Source organism: Oryctolagus cuniculus, chromosome 15 (genome assembly GCF_051225735.1).
Source record: "Oryctolagus cuniculus isolate XC-2025 breed Fujian yellow rabbit chromosome 15, ASM5122573v1, whole genome shotgun sequence".
In the NCBI taxonomy this organism is placed as follows: Eukaryota; Metazoa; Chordata; class Mammalia; order Lagomorpha; family Leporidae; genus Oryctolagus; species Oryctolagus cuniculus.
Window position 1 is genome coordinate 33,415,740 of NC_142881.1, and position 20,284 is coordinate 33,436,023.

At 41.0% G+C, this 20,284-nt stretch overlaps 1 protein-coding gene across 7 annotated transcripts in view; it reads right to left on the reverse strand.

Moving 5' to 3' along the window:
• Window positions 1–5,389: 5,389 nt before the first annotated feature.
• Window positions 5,390–20,284, reverse strand: part of ZNF518A (zinc finger protein 518A) — a 31,910-nt gene continuing 17,015 nt past the window's right edge. For 4 of the 7 annotated variants that reach the window (XM_008270256.5, XM_008270255.5, XM_002718396.6 and 1 more), the window contains exons 3-5: window positions 18,227–18,362; window positions 12,063–12,186; window positions 5,390–11,917 (exon numbers count right to left, since the gene is read on the reverse strand). In XM_008270256.5, coding sequence (XP_008268478.3) covers window positions 7,340–11,791 — 4,452 coding nt within the window. In that variant the 5' untranslated portion in view covers window positions 11,792–11,917; window positions 12,063–12,186; window positions 18,227–18,362 and the 3' untranslated portion in view covers window positions 5,390–7,339. The remainder of the gene's footprint in view (window positions 11,918–12,062; window positions 12,187–18,226; window positions 18,363–20,284) is intronic. The other 3 variants (XM_051824006.3, XM_051824005.3, XM_051824008.3) reach the window with 1 other exon arrangement.

The following is a 20,284-nucleotide window of genomic DNA, read 5'->3' on the forward strand; positions in this document are numbered from 1 at the left end:
TTACTGACTGGAGATTTTTTTTTTGGACAAGCAAAGTTAGTGAGACAGAGAGAGAGAGAGAGAAAAGTCTTCCTTCCGTTCACCCCCAAGATGGACACTACGGCCAGTGCACTGCACTGATCCAAAGCCAGGAGCCAGGTGCTTCCTCCTGGTCTCCCATGTGGATGCAGGGCCCAAGGACCTGGGCCATCCTCCACTGCACTCTCGGGCCATAGCAGAGAGCTGGCCTGGAAGAGGAGCAACTGGGACAGAATCTGGCGCCCCAACCAGGACTAAAAACCAGAGTGCCGGTGCCACAGGCAAAGGATTAGCCTAGTAAGCCATGGTGCTGGCCCACTCCATCTTCTGTTTGGGATGTCAGCCAGCAAATGATGGAAGACTCCCCACCCCACCCCCCAAACCCCAACACTCTGTCTTCCAAATAAATAATTTTTTTTTTTTTTTTTTTTTTTTTTTTTTTTTTTTTTTACAGGCAGAGTGGACAGTGAGAGAGAGAGAGAGAGAGAAAGGTCTTCCTTTGCCGTTGGTTCACCCTCCAATGGCCGCCGCGGCTGGCGTGCTGCGGCCGGCGCACCGCGCTGATCCGATGGCAGGAGCCAGGAGCCAGGTGCTTTTCCTGGTCTCCCATGGGGTGCAGGGCCCAAGCACCTGGGCCATCCTCCACTGCACTCCCTGGCCACAGCAAAGGGCTGGCCTGGAAGAGGGGCAACCGGGACAGAATCCGGCGCCCCGACCGGGACTAGAACCCGGTGTGCCGGCGCCGCAAGGCGGAGGATTAGCCTAGTGAGCCGCGGCGCCGGCCCCAAATAAATAAATTAAGCTTAAAGACATATGCCATCAAAGTGTACCTCCTATAGATAACACAGAAATGAATTTTGTTTAGTGAGCCAGTTTGAAAATCTTTGCCTCTTTATTGGATTTTTTTAAACCATTCATACTTAATGTTATACTGATATGGTTGTACAGGTCTACCAATTTCCTTTGTGTTTCATGGTTTTTTTTCTTCTTTTTGGTTGTTGTTGACCTATCCATCCTTTACTGTCTGCTCTGGGCATTCTAAACTATTTTAATTCCTCTAATGATGTTTTAATATTTGAGGAATTTTATTTCTTGTACTAGGGCTTACAGTACACATCTTTTATCAGAATCTACTTCAAGTTACTATTAACTTAATTCTAGTGCAGCATCAAAATTTTATTTCCTCCTCCATCCTATACTGTCTTATACAATATAGGTTACAAACCTAACAAGTTGTTACATTACATAATTTAAGTCTTTTAAAGATGATTTAAAAATTAGAGCAAATATGGCCAGCGCCGCAGCTCACTTGGCTAATCCTCCGCCTGCGGCACCCTGGGTTCTAGTCCCAGCTGGGGCGTCGGATTCTGTCCCGGTTGCTCCTCTTCCAGTCCAGTTCTCTGCTGTGGCCCAGGAAGGCAGTGGAGGATGGCCCATGCACCTTCATGGGAGACCAAGAGGAAGCACCTGGCTCCTGGCTTCGGATCAGCACAGCTTTGGCCATTGTGGCTGTCTGGGGAGTGAACCAGTGGGTGGAAGACCTCTTTCTCTGGCTCTGCCTCTCTGTAACTCTTTCAAATAAATAAATTTTTTTTTTTTTTTTGACAGCCAGAGTGGATAGTGAGAGAGAGAAACAGAGAGAAAGGTCTTCCTTTTGCCGTTGGTTCACCCTCCAATGGCCGCCACGGCTGGCGCGCTGCGGCTGGCGCACCGTGCTGATCCAAAGGCAGGAGCCAGGTGCTTCTCCTGGTCTCCCATAGGGTGCAGGGCCCAAGCACTTGGGCCATCCTCCACTGCACTCCCAGGCCACAGCAGAGAGCTGGCCTGGAAGAGGGGCAACTGGGATAGAATCCGGCGCCCCGACTGGGACTAGAACCTGGTGTGCTGGCGCCACTAGGCAGAGGATTAGCCTATTGAGCCGCGGCGCCGGCCAATAAATAAATCTTATATAAAAAAAAAAAGAAATAGGTCTTCTATTGTTTGCCAGTTGATTGCTATTAACTGTTCAGGGAAGATAACTTTCATTGTGTTCCTTTGGATGCTGAAAGCAAGCCAGCGACAAGTAGTTATTTTTATCTCATCTCCACATTTTTCATTTTGCTTTCTTATCCTTTTACATAAGTAGTAACCTATGGAATAACTGATAAATCAGGCATCAACATTTCATTCAAGAGTTGCAATCTGAACATAACCCTCACTTTTGGTTGATGTACCCTTTAAAATATGATCAAATAATTATTTTCACATTAAAAAAGTCTTTGCTAGGTATTCAAATTAAGTACATTCTTGGTGTCCTCCAAATTCATTAATCAAAAAATTGGTGTACATTATTTTTCCTACACAATTTTTAAAAGTTTACACTATTATAATAATTATGGTCTCTTTTAAAGAAGATTCTTAAACTTGGGAGCATTAAAAGAAACCTTTTCAGATTGAGAACTAGTCAAAAAATGACTAAAAGACGACTTCAGCAAACACCTCTTCCAAGATACTAATTATCTTTCAATTGTCCAGTTATTCAAAGAAGCATACCATTAAAATTAACCACTTCAGCTCTCCATTATAAGGGAAGTTTTGGGGCCAGCATTGTGGCATGGCAGGTAAGCTATCACCTGTGATGCCAGCATCCCATACAGGTGCCAGTTTGTGTCCCAGTTGCTCTAGTTCCAATCCAGCTCTCTGCTAATGACCTGGGAAAAGCAGCAGGAGATGGCTCAAGCGCTTGGACCCCTGCTACTATATGGAGACCTGGAAGAAGCTCCTGGCTTCAATCTGGCCCAGTGATGGCTGTTGTAACCATCTAGGGAGTAAAGCAGCAGACCAAAGACTGATCTCTCTCTCTACCCTCCCCTCTGTAATTCTGCCTTTCAAATAAGTAAAGAAATATTTAAAAAAAAAAGAGTTTTCTGCCCATGCTACACTGTTAAACAGCAACAAACAATGTCCAGAAATATTCCCGAACAAGCCTGGCCAGATGAGATCCTCAGTGGAGCCAATTACTTAGCTGAGAAGGATCTTAACAAGCTGCAGAGGAACATGATACAGCCAGTGCCCTAACTGGGGTATATCCAGGTTAGTAAGTAGACGTTAATGGTGAAAAGGGATCGGTGAAAAGGAATCACTTTTTAAAATCAAGCTTAGCTTTATGAATTAATATGTAATACTGTTTCCAGCTCCGCTCCATTCTTGCCCATGTCAAGAATGTGGATTACTTTTTCTTTTCCTAACACCTGTTTCAAATCACTAAAAAAACTAGCAACTGTGTGTCTCTTTTCCATCTAACCCAGACATAAATTCTCACAGCATTTCTGTCTTATTTCATTTTTAACCCCTGCATAAATGCATTACTCTTAGCACACAAATGACCTATCCACTTTGCCCACTAACCATTTTCACCATATTTACATTCTCTTCATTTTTATAAAAACACATCTACATTTGAAACTATAGGTATTTTCATTTTTGTACATTCTAAACAAATGATATGTATCACAAACTTAATCAAACTTGGGTTTCTTAATGAAAAATCTCACTGCAGGAGCAAACACTTGAGTAACTCAAGCAATGATTGGAAAACTACGGCCACTGGGCCAAATACGGCCCACTGCCTGTTGGGGGAGTCATTTTACTAAAGCAGTCACAGTCATTTACTTACAAAGTGCCTATACCTGCTTCTGTATTATAAGAATTGAATAGTCACGACAAAGTATTTGGCCTACAAAGTCTAAGTTAAATCACCAGACCTCTGTATTACATTTCAACCTGTGCTACTGAATATTTAGCAAGACAAATTCTTAGAAAAGTGAATTTCTAAAAGTAAATGCCCAACAGTAACAGTCTTATCTCAGTGAAATGGAAACAGGAAAAACTAAAATACATTCTTGACCCACAAGTTCAACTGCAAAAATAAAACTAATTCTTTTCAGTTGTACCAAGAACATCGAAATACTGAATACTATGTTTTCCAGAGGTCTTTCAGCCAGGAGAAAAGAGGGATTTGATTGATTTTCTGCTCTGACAATGAAGTTCCAAGCAGGGAAGCCTCCATCAGAATTTTGTTAAGAATAACTTAAAACCAGAAAAGGTTTCAACTAGAGTATCTGGGACATGAAACTGATTTTAAATTGCTTTTAAGCCCACCAAGTGAGAGCCTGAAGAGCTTTGCTTGCAGGCTGTGTTTTGGAGCAGTGCTAAAGACTGGGAAATATGGAAGCAAAGAACTGCACTGATTCCAACCTTGTGTCGTGGCGTGGTTCTTCCCTATACCTTGCACTGAACTCATGGATGCGAAGGAAAAGGAAGCAAGCTTTGAGTGTCTCCCATCTCAAAAGTGTTCTTTTTTAAAAACATGGCCTACAGTAAATTGTTGGTTTATGCTGTATGAGCAACGTTAGTAGCTGTTCCAGATGACACAGGTGCTCTCTCATCTCTCCTCCATGCCATGGTGAGCATTCGCGGGTCTGGATTTCTGTTAGGTGACTCAGCACAAGGTCATTACATTTGAAAAAGAATCATGGTTTCTACTCTATAATCAAGGTTAGTGTTTATTAAATATTATTTTGTAATGTTGGCTGTAATGTAACGGCAATTTTCATAAGATGTTCATTTAAAAAAATTTTAGGGGGTTCTTGTTGTGGCACAGCAGGCTAAACTTGTGACACCAGCATCTCATATCAGACCATCGGTTTGAGTCCCGGCTGCGCAGTTTCCAACCCAGCTGCCTCCTAATGCAAGCGGGGAAACAGATGAAGATGGCCCAAATACTTTAGCCCCTGCTACCCACATGGGAGACAAAGATGGAATTCCTGGCTCTTGGCTTTGGCCTGGCCCAGCCCCAGATGTTGCAGCCATTTGGGGAATGAACCAGAGAATGGAAGACATCTTTCTCTGTCTGCCCCTACATCTGTGTTACTCCATCTTTCAAGTACATAAATATTAAAAAAATTTTAAGATAAGTATGTCTGAATATTAAATATATTTTACCACTGTGGCTATTCTGTAATGTATTTCTATGGTTTAGATAATAATAGCAAACATTAACAGGTTAGTTCATCTCTCCATCCTCTCTGTTCCCAGGAGGCAATGCCTCATTATAGATCTACTCGTAACACAGTATTTCCATTTTTCTGTTGTTAGGGTACCAAAGAGCAGAAATCTCACTACGGCTTATGTTGCCAGCACAACCATAAGAAAATTATGGTAAATGTTACCCTTCTCATATAAACCTTCATCTAAGGTTTTTGGGGAAAAAAAAATCCCACACTTTATTTTGTATAGTTCACTACCATTACATAAAAGCGCATTTTTGAAATCTCAGTATTTCCCATTAGAATAAAATACCCATTAGCACAGTAAAAAAAAAAAATCTGTATAAACACAAATTCAAGATAAATTTAATTGGAGAAAATGTTCTTTAACAATAAACAATAAAATTAACAATGCTTACCATCTTTAAACACCATATACATTATTAATATATACCATATATTTCCAATCAACTCCATTCTTAGGCTCAATTTAAGAAACACAATTTTAACAGGTTTTATACAAAAAATACTTCACTAAGAAAGTAGATAAACTGCACAAAAAACAGTACAAGTATAATGTGCATAGCAAGATAGCTTGAAGCATCTATGTATGGCTTTCTTTAAAATAAAACTCTTAAGGGAATGGGCCCATTTGGGACCTACTGTTACAGTTGACATATGTAAACTGTTTCACATCTTTAGTAGGCACTTGCTAACAATAGTGTTCAATCCCTGAAAATGAATTTATCTCAAAAAAATCTACATCTGAAATAAAACCAATAAAATATGGGTAAAGTTTCACATATTCCTTTTAAATTAAACAACCAGTTTTATTAATGCATGCACTGAACTAAACTGAAAGAAAATAAACTTTTTATGTCAAAAACTGTGCAAAATTTACATAACTCAAAGATACAAAAATATGTACAGATTTGTTATATACAAAAAAGAAGCCCTGAAGTTTTCATACAATCAATGGAAATGTCCTTAACACTTGAAGTAACAATGTAATCAAATAATTATGTAATATCTGTAATTTTGTAATGAGAGAACTCCATTATTCAATGATCCAACAAAATTTGATCTAAACTTGCAAGGTGAAAAGTTTAAATCTGTGATTCTGTTGTTGTCATGAAAATGTTCATTTTGAAACTCTGCTGGGCATGTCCCTTAGGAATTGTCTTCAGGTTTCATGTACTGCCTGAGTTCCCTGTTATGCTTCCTTCCCCATTTTCAAATGCCAACAATCAGTATGTATCTGCTTTGGGTTGTCAGTTAAGACTTAAAGTTGCAACAAAAACATTTTGTCTTCATTTGGACATTTAGATAATAACAGCAATTAAACACAGACCAAAATATGATTTGCTTTGCTCATCTTGCTGCAAAATATTACTCTGCAGAAGAAATTTTTTATTTTCAAGAAAAGTCATTCCCTTGGAAGTGCTTCAATGTTCTACTTTTTAAAGGGATGACAAAAAAAGAAAAAAAACAAACACTGGGCTTATGGGGAACAATTTAAATCAAATAAGCACAGTTCTGTGCAAGAGGCGGTCACTGGAAAATATAATTAAATTCAGAAAAAATGTTGAAGTTCTTGAATTGGACTTTAAACAAAGAGTTCAACTCTTCTCTTAAGGCTATCCATGTACTGCAATACTTGACATAGCCATTTAGAGAAAGAAAATCACCTGGGGAGGGTGTTTCAATCTCTGATATGGGTTCGATCTTAACAGGAATAAAAGGTTGACTTGTCAAGAACTCTTCAAGCAAGATATAACCGTAGTGGGTTAAATGTACTTTTAAAGGAACCCAAGACCCTTCAAAAGAACTGTAGTTAGCAGACATGGAGCAAATTCTTTACCCAAGCTCTCCACCTTCACAAATGATGAGAAACTCCTTCAGCTCCATCCAAAAGAGCTCTCTGTCTTCAGAGGAGCTATATTTATCAGATTTGTAAGGCTGGTGGAAGGAGAGAGGGAATGGGGCTGTCACCCATTAGCCTCTACTAAAAGTCACTGAAGAACTAAACAGAGAAAACCTTCATCAAAATTTTTTTTAGCTCTAACTTCCAAGAACACATCTTCAAAAATTGCATCAAAGTACATCTGTGCTGTGATTAGTTTCTTTCAAAATGTATGTGTGCAGTGACAGCATTTTCAAGTAATATACACAAAACTTTTGCTTTTCCACAGAAACATAACCGACTTTTAAAAAGCTTAATTTCAGGTATTATGTTGAAGTAGAAAATGCCTGCATTGTAGTAATTCAACCCACTGTTATTTTCTAAGGTAATACTAGTTTCCTTCTAACATATTCCAATCCCGAGTGGCTTCCATTAAATGTCTCTGCCCATGACCAGCCCAAGCATCCTGATTGTCAAATACTCTACCACAAAACCAACAGTTAAATTTAGCCTTCAAAACGTTTTCAGAGGTAGTTTTCACAATCTGATAATTGTTTTTGCTTGTCTTTTTGAGTGTTAATTTTAGCACGAATCTTTCTTTCACTGAACTAACAGGCTTAAATGTTCTGTGCCTCCTGGAAAAGTCATCGGAAGTTGTTTCAGAAGGGTTACAACAAACTGGTTTCAGTAAAGCATCCATAGTTCTTTTTGACAATGAAACCTTAAGTACATGTCCATTAAATTTAGCAACAGTTTTCATTACATTTGCTACTTCTGGAGCATCTGCATCAGGATGATTCAAAACTACAACCGGTTGGTTTCTCCTAGGACATTTCACAAGCTGTTTGGAACTAAAAGGGAAAAGTCGCAGAGTTCTGATGGAATCTTTTGAAAGCCTAGGTCTAGTAAATCCCAATGCGTCATGGACATCAGGTTTGGTTTTTTCTTTACATTTTCTGTGCAGTGTTGATTTTTTTCTTGGAGGTTCCTGGTAACTATCCCTACACTTGCGTTTACAGTTTCTGTTTCTAGATACAAAGACAGTTTCAGAACCTTTACTACTTACATGAGTTTTTATTTCTGAAAAATTCTTTTTGGAAGTCTTTCTTCTGCTGAAGCTTCTCTCAACTGTATACTTTGTTTTACACCTTAATACTCTGGCCTCTGAAGAGTTACTCATACATACTGGTTCCTCAGCAGATTCTGGGCATGTTGTAGAAGAAGTTATCACAATTTCATTTGCTGGCATCAAATCATCTACTAAGAGGGGTAAGGCATCTCTAGGAGATTCTGGCTCTTTCTGCTCTTCTCCTATCGTCTGAGTAGATGACACATTGTCTTTCTGCAATGAGGATGCAGAGTTACTTACTGAAACACTATTAGCAGCAGTCACATTTAAAATAGGGTTAAAAATTTTCAGCAGTATTTTTTGTGGTGTTCCTTCAGGTTTCTTTGGCTGTATATTTTGATAATAAGTACTATTTTGGACTAATTTAGGCTTAAGCAGCTCAGTTTTATTTGGCATCACACACTTTAAAAAAACAGCTTGTTTGCCATCAGGCAAGAGGGTATAAAGAGGTTGTTTGGGAAAAATTTCATTCTGCTGTTTTACTGGATCCAAGATATTCAACTTTGTGCCTTGATGCTCGGATATTCTATTAGGAGTAGGAACTGTTTTCACTGAAGAACTTGCTGGTGTTTTAATAACATAAGGGCCTTTCAGTGGCAAAGTATTTTCTGAGCTACTTTTCATACTCAAACAACTGCCAATGCTGGAACAAAGTGCAGGTGTGAGACAATTACTGTTTTGTTCTACTTTTAATAGAGGTGTTTTGCAAGGCTCCTTTGTCAAAGTTCCACAAGCCTGAGCATTCTCAGTTTTGACGGTGGGAAGCCCTTCACATTTCCCACTATTAAATGTTAAAATCATCCCAGGTTTCTTGTTTAAAAGAAGAGAAGCAGGAATACTTTGTGTATTAACCAGTGGAAGTGGTCTTCCTGATACTACGTGTAATCCAGGCTTGCTAGCAACATGCAATGGTATAAACAAACCTTTTGGAGTCTGAACAAATATAGCTTTTTTTGGTTCTGAGTTTGTAAGTGGGCTCTGCACATATAAAGAACTTACATTTTGTGTGGTGGCTCGTAGTTTGTCCTTTACAAGCTGCTGGGTTATTATTGCATCTGACTGAGTCTTGAGCAATGCGCCAATACTTGAAATTCTAGGCAACTTTTCTGAATCTCTCAAATCTTGTAACACTTGTTTTTCTTTTCCATTATACTTCACATTCAGATCATTTGCAGGCACATTAATACCCACACTGCCAGATGTAACTGGGAAGATGTCCGGTACTTTGAATTCATTTGAAGATTCAACTGGTTTGACTTCTCCCTCGAGTTTTTGAAATAACTGGTTACAATGATGTGGCACGCCTGTATTTGTACTGTTAGAATCTTGTTTTATATCTGGTTTTGCTTTTAATTCATCTTGAAGTAATTGGTTTACTTCAGGTGGCAAAAATTCTGATGCCTGTTGGCTCTGGAGAGAGAAAACAGATGTGATCCTAGGCATCATAGGTGTATCAACACTAGAAATATCTTCCCACTTGGACCGTTCAGCCACATTCTCTACATTTTGATTTTCATTAGTGTACAGGTTTTCTTCATCACTGTTTTGCCCTTTTTCTAAAACACACTCTTCTTCAGTGTCAGCTTTTGTTTTTAAGGTTCCATCTTTATCATTTAAAAGGCTAACAGATGGTAAAAAACTATCTGGCTTTGAGCTCTCCTTCCTCACTAGTGATAAAACTGATTCACTAATGGGTTGTTGAACAACTGTTTTGCTTGATGAAGGCTCTCTTTGAGGGTTTTCACACATTACTATTCTTGAAAACCTACGGCGTTTTATAGTGTTATTCATTTTTGAGTAATTATGAAAAGGTAATGATCCTCGCTTGGAGCACTCAACAGTTAACTCAGGGTTGAAGTGATTAACGCAATAGTTATGCATATCTCCATTGTTATATGTATTTGGTTTGGCGGTAGAGCTGACTTTATCTGGACTTTTACTGGCAGTATCTAACACTTCAGAGTGACTTTGAGTGGCAGAGTTTTCCCACATATCAACATTATCTCTTGTTTCAACTTTTGTGGTCAAATTCACTGATGCTGTAACCAACTCTGATGTTGCTGGCAAGGAAGACATACTTTTTTCAAAATCCATTGTTTGAAACATGTTATTCCTCTGAGACATGAAACCTGTTTCTTTTTCTGAAGTTACATTCCCTGAAGGTATAGGAGATGAACATAAAACTGGGGTGGTTTTCATAACAACTGTGTCACTTAACTCAGTAGTTATTCCTGTTAAAAACCCAGTGGTGTCCACAGTCTGAGGCTGCAAATTAGCATTACTGTCTTTTGCAGCATCCATCTGTAAGCCTGGAGGATATAAATTCTGTTTATTGGTAGGCAACAATTTTATTACAATATGCTGTTTTCCATCCACCACCTTGAAGCCCATAAATTTAGCATTAAAGTTAGCAGGAACTGTTATTTTATTATTTTTCACCATTAACAATGTAGGTCCTTGGACAGCAGTATTCAAGAAACCTGAAGTAGCAAGTGACCCCTCTTCAGTTCTATGACACTGCCCAGTGGATAGGAGAGCTGGCTTTTCCAACTCTAACTCAGTGGGCTTATCATTATTCTCACAGGGTAGCCTTTCATCCTTGTCTTCCTTCAAATGCTCTTGAACAAGATGGCTCTGATTTTCAGATACAGTTTGTGTTTTGTTCATTTCTGAAAGCACCTGAGTGTTTTTTCCTACACTTCTGTCACTTCCACTGCCAATTTTCTTACGTTTCCACAATGTCTTCCTGGATGTGCCTATTTTGTATCTTTTCAATATTAGCTTAAGTCCTGCTGAAGTCTTAGACATCCTTTTCTCATATTTGTCTTTTTCCAGTTTTTCTTTTGCATATAAATGTTCCTTGTGCAAAGTTATAAGGTACTCTCTCCTGGTGGCACCGTAACTGCAACACTGACAAGCATAGGGAAAAGTACCAGAATGAAGATGAAGGTGTTTCTGAAGCTCTCCTTTGGTAAAACACACATGATGGCATTTACCGCATTTATAACGGATTTCATTGTGTCTATGAATATGCTGAACAAATGTGCCCACATCAAGGGTAGAGAATTTGCACTTTTCACATTGAAAACTACCATTAACACAATGTGTGGATGTGAAATGCTTTATCAAGTCCAATAAAGTATATACGTTCTCATTGTTACAAATGTCACATTTTACTAAAGTGCTCCTGTGGGTTCTTCGGTGTTGTTTAAATACCTGGAAGTCACTTGCTGAAAAACTACACATTTCACAAGGATAGGAAGGTAATTCACCACGGTGCCACATTTGAAAGTGTTTCTGCAAATCATTTGGGCTATATCGAGTGCTATCTTGGCATTGTGAACAGTTGAAATTGAGTATTTTTGCAGACATTTTGACACCCTCTTCTTCAGCTCTCTCGGACTTGTGAAGCAAAATATACTCCTCTACACAGCTAATGGTCTTTAAACTAATAGATTTTCTTGCAGTCTGTGGTTTACTCTGGAATAACTTTCTGTATTTGTCAACTTCATGTTTCAATAGGACTTTATTTGGAATATTTACTTTCGGCAAATGAATTTTCACATTCTTCAGTTCACAATGAAAATTACTTTCTGAAATTTTTGGCTTAGGTACTGATTTGGTAGTATCAACTATCTCATTTGTCACATAATAATCTTTTTGAAAAGTAGTTTGCTTTTCATCAAAAAATAACTGTCTCTGTTCAGACGGCATGATTTAGAAAGTCCTACTATCTTCTTTTTTTCTGAAAATTCTTGAAATTATTTTTAATTTTAATAGGACACAATACTGTGTTGAGACATCTTCAAAAATACCAGGATTTTTCCCACATGAACTCACCTAAAGTTAAACAAAAAATGTTAATTTCCATCACAAAAGTAATTGCAAATTTTGCATCTTTAAGTTCATTTTGACACAATACAGGAATGCTACTCAAACATGTAAAGAAATAAAAGAACTGTTAAATCTTTAAAGAACAGCTTACCAAGAAGTAAGAATTTGAAGTAAAAATAACACTAATCTGGAAGTCAGAAAATGCAAGCTCTTGTTCCAGCTCTGCAAAATGACACTGGGAAAGCTTCAACCTCCCTTCAGCTCAGTTTCCTCATCTAAAAAAGCAAACAAACAAACAACAACAACAAAAAATCATAGTTGGGTAGATACCCTCAAGCTCTAAAATTTTTATATTAAGGTGATACTACAGTTTTTAACAATTTAAGAAATCTTAGTTGGGGCCAACGTAGTAGTACAGTGGGTTAAGCCTCCACTTGCAATGGCAGCATCCCATATCTATGTGGTGGTTTAAGTCACAGCTGTTCCACTTCTGACCCAGCTTCCTGCTGAAGTGCCTGGGAAGGCAGCAGAGGATGGCGTTGAGTGCTTGGGGCCCTGCCACTCATGTGAAAAGCCAGAATGGAGTTTCTGGTTCCTGGAAGCCCTGGCTACTGCAGCCATTTCGGGGATGAACAAGCAGATGGAATACATTCTATCTCTGAAAGGCTCTGCCTTTCACTTTTTAACAATTCTTCATAGGAAAGCTCCAATTACACACGTTTCACCCATCCAACGCTAACTTTCTCATTTGCTTAGCTGACTCTATAGTGATTACTTTCTGAGAACCCCAACAGACTTTTCTCCAGATTTTCTACTTCCTCAAAGATAACCTACACTTACAATAAAAGCTTTGGGGAGACATTTGGTCTAGCAGTTAGAATGCCCAACAGACATCTCAGATGACTCCAGAATGATGGGAAAAGCACAGTTCTTTTTCTTCTCTTTTCTTTTCTAAGATTTACTTTTTTACTTGAAAAGCAGAATCACAGAGAGGCAGAGAGAGAGAGAGAGAGGTCCTCCATCAGCTGGCTCACCCCCCAGATTGCCGCAATGGCCAGAGTTGCACTGATCCGAAGCCAGGAGCCAGGAGGCCCCCTAGGTATCCCACGCAGGCGCAGGGGCCCAAGGACCCAGAACATCCTCCACCGCCCCCCAGGCCACAGCAAAGAGATGAACTAGAAGCAGAGAAACTGGGACCCAAACAGGCATCCACATGGGATGCCAGCACTGCAGGCAGCGGCACCAACCACCATACCACAGCACCGGCCCAGCACTTTTCTAATGATCTAGACCTCAATTATCAATAAAAGAAGCCTCTACCATGCAAGAATCAAGGTTTTTTGTTTTGCTTTTCAACTTTTATTTAATAAATATAAATTTCCAAAGTACAACTTTTGAATTATAGTGCCTTTTCCCCCCATAACCTCCCTCCCACCCACAACCATCCCATCTCCCACTCCCTCTCCCATCCCATTCTTCATCAAGATTCATTTTATTTTTTCTTTATTTATTTTTGACAGGCAGAGTGGACAGTGAGAGAGAGAGACAGAGAGAAAGGTCTTCCTTTGCTGTTGGTTCACCCTCCAATGGCCGCTGTGGCTGGCGCGCTGCGGCCGGCGCACCACGCTGATCCGAAGGCAGGAGACAGGTGCTTCTCCTGGTCTCCCATGGGGTGCAGGGCCCAAGCACCTGGGCCATCCTCCACTGCACTCCCTGGCCACAGCAGAGAGCTGGCCTAGAAGAGGGGCAACCGGGACAGAATCCGGCGCCCCCACCGGGACTAGAACCTGGTGTGCCAGCACTGCAAGGCGGAGGATTAGCCTACTGAGCCGCGGCGCTGGCCCATCAAGATTCCTTTTCAATTATCTTTATATACAGAAGATCAACTTAGTATATACTAAGTAAAGACTTCAACAGACTGCACCCACACAGACACACAAAGTATAGTGTACTGTTTGAGTAGTAGTTTTACCATTAATTCACATAGTACAACACATTAAGGACAGAGGTCCTACATGGGGAGCAGGTGCACAGTGACTCCTGTTATTTATTTAACAATCAACACTCTTATTTATGACATCAGTAATCACCTGTGGCTCTTGTCATGAGCTGCCAAGGCTATGGAAGCCTCTTGGATTCACCAACTCTGATCCTATTTAGACAAGGTCATAGTCAAAGTAGAAGTTCTCTCCTCCCTTCAGAGAAAGGCACCTCCTTCTTTGATGGCCTGTTCTTTCCGCTGGAATCTCACTCACAGAGATCTTTCATTTAGGTTATTTTATTTTATTTTATTTATTTATTTATTTTTTTGCCACAGTGTCTTGGCTTTCCATGCCTGCGAAACTCTCATGGGCTTTTTAGCCAGATCCGAATGCCTTAAGGGCGAAGGAATCAAGTTTTAGTAACCTATTCAATTGAAACTATGTTGTGTAAAAACTATATGAATCGACCAAAAAATTACTAAGTCATCTGCCCAATTTGCCTTCTTCAGTGTCTAGGGCAACAGTTAGGGGAGGAACAGCTCAGGAACAAGAAAACTAAATTATCCCAACCTCTTGTAAGTTACAGGAGTCAAAAATGATTGTGAAATAAAACACAACGAACAGTTTTGGTTTCTTCCTTCTCTAATAATGGCTTACTTGGAACTTTAAAAAAAGATTATAAAAAGATCAATATATATTGTTTCTTAGTATCAAAATCTTTTTTTTTTTTTTTGACAGGCAGAGTGGACAGTGAGAGAGAGAGAGAGACAGAGAGAAAGGTCTTCCTTTTGCTGTTGGTTCACCCTCCAATGGCTGCTGCGGCCGGCAAGCTGCAGCTGGCGCACCGCGCTGATCCGATGGCAGGAGCCAGGTGCTTATCCTGGTCTCCCATGGGGTGCAGGGCCCAAGCACTTGGGCCATCCTCCACTGCATTCCCTGGCCACAGCAGAGAGCTGGCCTGGAAGAGGAGCAACCGGGACAGAATCCAGTGCCCCGACCAGGACTAGAACCCGGTGTGCCGGCGCCGCAAAGCGGAGGATTAGCCTAGTGAGCCGCGGCACTGGCCACTAGGCTAATCAAAATCTTTAGAGGCCTAGTAGATGGAAATTCTTTCAGTAGAGCATCACTTATTTCCTGTTTCACATTTGACACCTCTTCAGCACTACTCTTGGATTTTCATGTTAGTTCTCAAACACATTGGCTTCAAATACATTGGGAACATCTTTGCTGGACAAATAAAGACTACAAAGCAGATAAAAAGGACTACCTTATTAAGTAATTCAGCTTTTACTTAAGTTTGGTAACTGTTAAATAATATCTAATATCAATATTTTCTATATTTAATGTATGGTATATACAATACACATCAGGGTTGTTTGGGATCTCTTATTTGCCTTCAATTCTTAAATTTATTTAGAGAATCTATTTTGTCTCCAAGTATATTCAACTCTAAGTATAAACTTAGAGCATGTAAAAGCAATCCAAGGGGCTGGCACTGTGGCTAGTGGGCTAAGCCTCTGCCTGCGGTGCCAGCATCCCACATGGGCACCGGTTCCTATCCTAGTTATTCCTCTACCAATCCAGCTCTCTGCTATGGCCTGGGAAAGCAGCAGAAGATAGTTCAAGTGCTTGGTCCCCTGCACCCACGTAGGAGACCCGGAAGAAGCTCCTGGCTCCTGGCTTCAGGATCAGTCCAGCTCTGGCTGTTGCAGCCACCTGAGGAGTGAACCAGAGGATGGAAGACCTTTCTCCCTATCTTTCCTTCTCTCTGTCTGTAACTCTATCTCTCAAATAGATAATAAAAATCTTTAAACAAAAAAAAAGGAATCTAAGATGATAACCTTACACCATCTTATATTAGGGCTGCTACTATGGACAAAAAATGTATTCCATGTTGTAAAAATTCAGATAACAAAAAAAGGAGACAATTTTATAATAATTTTTATCCTCCAACCTATAAGCTAATGTTCTTTTTACTACAATCCAATCACTGGCCCAGACATGGATCACTGGTTTTAAATGTGCTATTTAAATTATTGCTGTGGGGCCAGCGCCATGGCTCACTTGGCTAATCCTCCGCCTGCGGCTCCAGCATCCCACATGGGCGCCAGGTTCTAGTCCCGGCTGCTCCTCTTCCAGTCTAGCTCTCTGCTGTGGCCCAGGAAGGCAGTGGAGGATGGCCCAAGTGCTTGCACCCTGCACCCGCATGGGAGACCAGGAGGAAGCACCTGGCTCCTGGCTTTGGGTCGGCTCAACACCGGCCATAGCGGCTATTTTGGGAGTGAACCAACAGAAGGAAGACCTTTCTCACTTTCTCTCACTGTGTAACCCTGTCAATAAAAAAAAAAAATTATTGCTGTGTCTCTAAGAATATTACCTCATAACTTGACCAACACCACATCCAGTCTTGAAATAATAATAATTTTATAAAATTATTAAAATAATTTGAAGAGGTTCCTGGCAACTTAAACCATTTGATCTTCTGCATCTCCCAAATGCTCACTGATACAACCAAATCCTACAAAATGACTGGGAACTACAAAAGCATTGTAATACACACAGTAAGATGTTTGCAAAGGAAATGGTCTGCTGAGAAAAGAGTTAAAAATACATGATGTGGAAAGCCAAGACACTGTGGCAAAAACAACCTGAATGAAAGGTCTCGGTGAACAAGACCCCAGCAGAAAGAATGGGCCATCAAAGAAGGAGGCACCTTTCTCTGAAGGGAGGAAGGAACCTCCACTGTGATATGGCCTCGACTAAACAAGTTCAGAGTTGGTGAACTCAAGGGGCCTCCATAGCCTCGACAGCTCATGGCAAGAGCCTCGGGTGATTACTGACGTCATAAATAAGAGTGTCGGCTGGCGCCGCGGCTCACTAGGCTAATCCTCCCCTGCGGCACCGGCACACCGGGTTCTAGTCCCGGTTGGGGCGCCGGATTATGTCCGGTTGCTCCTCTTCCAGTCCAGCTCTCTGCTGTGGCCCGGGAAGGCAGTGGAGGATGGCCCAGATCCTTGGGCCCTGTACCCGCATGGGAGACCAGGAGGAAGCACCTGGCTCCTGGCTTCGTATCCAAGCAGCTGCCGGCTGTAGCGGCCACTTGGGGGCTGAACCAATGGAAAAAAGGAAGACCTTTCTCTCTGTCTCTCTCTCTCACTGTCTAACTCTGCCTGTCCAAAACATAAAAAAAAAAAAGAGTGTCAATTGTTAAATCAACAATGGGAGTCACTGGGTACGGGCTCCCCACATAGGATCTCTGTCCTTAATGTGTTTTACTATGGGAGTTAACAGTAAAACTACTAGTCGAACAGTACTCTATATCTTGTGCGGTTGTGTGGGCACAGTCTGCTGAAACCTTTGCTTAGTATATACTAAGTTGATCTTCTGTATATAAAGATAATTGAAAATGAAACTTGATGAAGAGTGGGATGGGAGAGGGAGTGGGAGATGGGAGGGCTGCGGGAGGGAGGGAGGTTAGGAGGGAAAGCCACAACAATGCAAAAGTTGCACTTTGTAAATTCACATTTAGTAAATAAATAAAAGAAAATGAAATATGAACCTTGGTGAAAATAAAACCATAATATTAAATAGATAAAAAAAATAATACATGCTGGAGCCAGTGCTGTGGCATGGCGGCTAAAGCCGCTGCCTGCAGTGCCAGCATCCCATTTTGGCATTGGTTTGAGTTCCAACTGCTCCACTTCCACTCCAGTTCTCTGCTATGACCTGGGAAAGCAGTAGAAGACAGCCCAAGTTCTTGGGCCCCTGCACCCATGAGGGAGACCCAGAAGAAGTTCCTGGCTCCTGGCTTCAGATTGGCACAGCTCTGGCCGTTGCGGCCAATTGAGGAGTGAATCAGCGGATGGAATACCTCTCTATTTCTGCCTCTCCTTCTCTTTCTGTGTAACTCTTTCAAATAAATCTTAAAAAAAAAAAAAAAAAAAAAAAAAAAGTACATGCTGACCCACTGAGAGAGATCCTCCATCTGCTGATTTACCCCCCACCCCAGATGGCCGCAATGGCCAGGGCTGAGCCAAGCCAAAGCCAGAAGCTACATCCAGGTCTTCCATGTGGGTGGCAACAATTCAGCCAACTTCCACTGCTTTTCCCAGGCACTGGATCTGAGGTGGAGCAGCAAGGACACAAACCGGGATAACGGCATCATAGGCAGCGGTTGTACCTGCCACATTACATCAGCCCTGCTAATCGCCATTTCTAAAGAGGAAGTCTACCTGGGACATTCATCCAACCACTTTTACTGAACATCTACCTATTGTGCCCCAAGTGAGGCAATAAATGACATAATTCTGCCCACTCTCTCCCCTAAACATACCTTTAATAGAGTGGAAGATCAGGTGGAGACTTTAGATGACAAAAGGCTCAGCCTGAGGTCTGGGGAGAAAGGGAACAAATCCACGGCTTTGAACTGGGTCCAGAGGCCAGACAGAGCACAGGGTTGCTAGCACCAGCTATCAAAAGAAATGTAAACAGAAAATTACTTTTGAACAAAGATGAATCTTCTCACACCCACGGCTATGTTCTTCCAAGGGTTCCAGTTCTATCCTTTTTCTACATAAATAAATTATTATCTCTACACTGTTAGAAAAAAAAGCTCACAACTTTTCCCTCTTCTTCCAACTAAAAGACTGCAAAAATCTTAGCTTATTTGCCAAAAACTCACCTCAATAACCATGCCACAAAAAAAGATACACAAGGGGCCGGTGTTGTTACGTAGTGGGTAAAGCTGCTGCCTGCAACACCAACATCCCATATAGGTGCTGGTTCATGTACTGGCTTCTCCACTTCCAATATAGCTCCCTGCTTATGGCCTGGGAAAGCAGCAGAAGATGGCCCAAGTCCTTCAGCCCCTGAACCATGGGAGACCTGGATTAAGTTCTTGGCTTCAGCCTGGTCCAGTGCTGGCCATGAATGAATCAGTGGACAGAAGATCTGTCTGTCTCTCTTTCAAAATAAATAAATAAATCTTTAAAAAAAAAAAAAGCAGAAACATTATCACATGTAACAGGTCATAAAATAAAAAGTAATCTGAACACTCAGAGAAACCTCTGTGTTTTCCCATCCAGCCATCAAATAATAACTACATAAAAGTGAAAACCTAAAAAAAGAAAAAGTAGTAACTGGCAATGGCAATAAGACCTGAGATGATATACCGAAAAAGAAACAGGCTACTGTGTCATATAAGAGAGAACAAAGCGGGAGCTGGCGCTGTGGTGCAGTGGGTTAAAGCCCTGGCCTGAAGTGCCAGCATCCCATATGGGTGCCGATTCTAGTCCCGGCCGCTCCTCTTCCGATCCAGCTCTCTGCTATGGCCTGGGATAGCAGTAGAAGATGGCCCAAGTCCTTGGGCCCCTGCACGGCATGGGAGACCCGGAAGAAGCTCTTGGCTCCAGGTTTCAGACTGACGCAGCTCCAGCCGTTGTGGCCATCTGGGGAGTGAACCAGTGGATGGAAGACCTCTCTCTCTCTCTGACTCTACCTCTCTCTGTAACTTTGTCTTTTTAAATAAATAAAGTAAATCTTTAAAAAAATAAAAAGAGAGAACAAAGCGGATGGGGGAGAAATACGATTTTGGACAAGAGAAAAAGTACACTCATTTTTTTTAAAAGAATTGAATTTTCAAAATCAAAGGCTCCCCCAAAACCAGGCAAGATTCTCAGTATGCGAATATAAAACTCAGTATCTATAATTTACCTAAGTAAACAATTTTAGCTTAAAAGTTCAAAATGAAATGTTACCCTTCCCCCCAAAAAAGGTGGTACAGAATTACCTAAAAAGGCTTTTAATTTTATCAGTAACATTACCTTTATCCAGACATTAGTAATAATCAGGCCGATAGCAGGAAAAGCTAAGAATTCATTTTACATCTGAATCCTCCAAAGACCTGGGAACTGGCAGTACCAACTAACTGAAGGGAGGCAGAAGCTAAATTATAGAGAAATTCAGGAAAAGCTGCTTGAGTTTTAGATAGATGGGAAGATTCCCTTCCCTACTCTATAATGCCATAAGTAATTCTAGGTCCCCACCACATTAGTCTAGAGGTTTAGTCTCTTCAGAGGGTAAAACCGAATCTCCCAACTAGGGGAGACCAAGCGCAGGTGAGAGGGGGCACCACAACAAAACAAGATTGCACGTCTATTTACATACAAGCCACACCCCCACTCCACACTCCCTTTTCTCTCTTCTAGGCTGGCCCTTGGGCTAAAACAATATTGTTTTGTGTTTTTTTTTTTTAAAGATGTATTTTATTTTATTTTATTTTGAAAGGTAGAGTTACGGAGAGGCAGAGGTAGAGGGAGAGTGAGAGAGAGACAGAGAGAGGTCTTCCATCTGCTGGTTCATTCCCTGATGGCCACAACAGCCAGAACTGTGC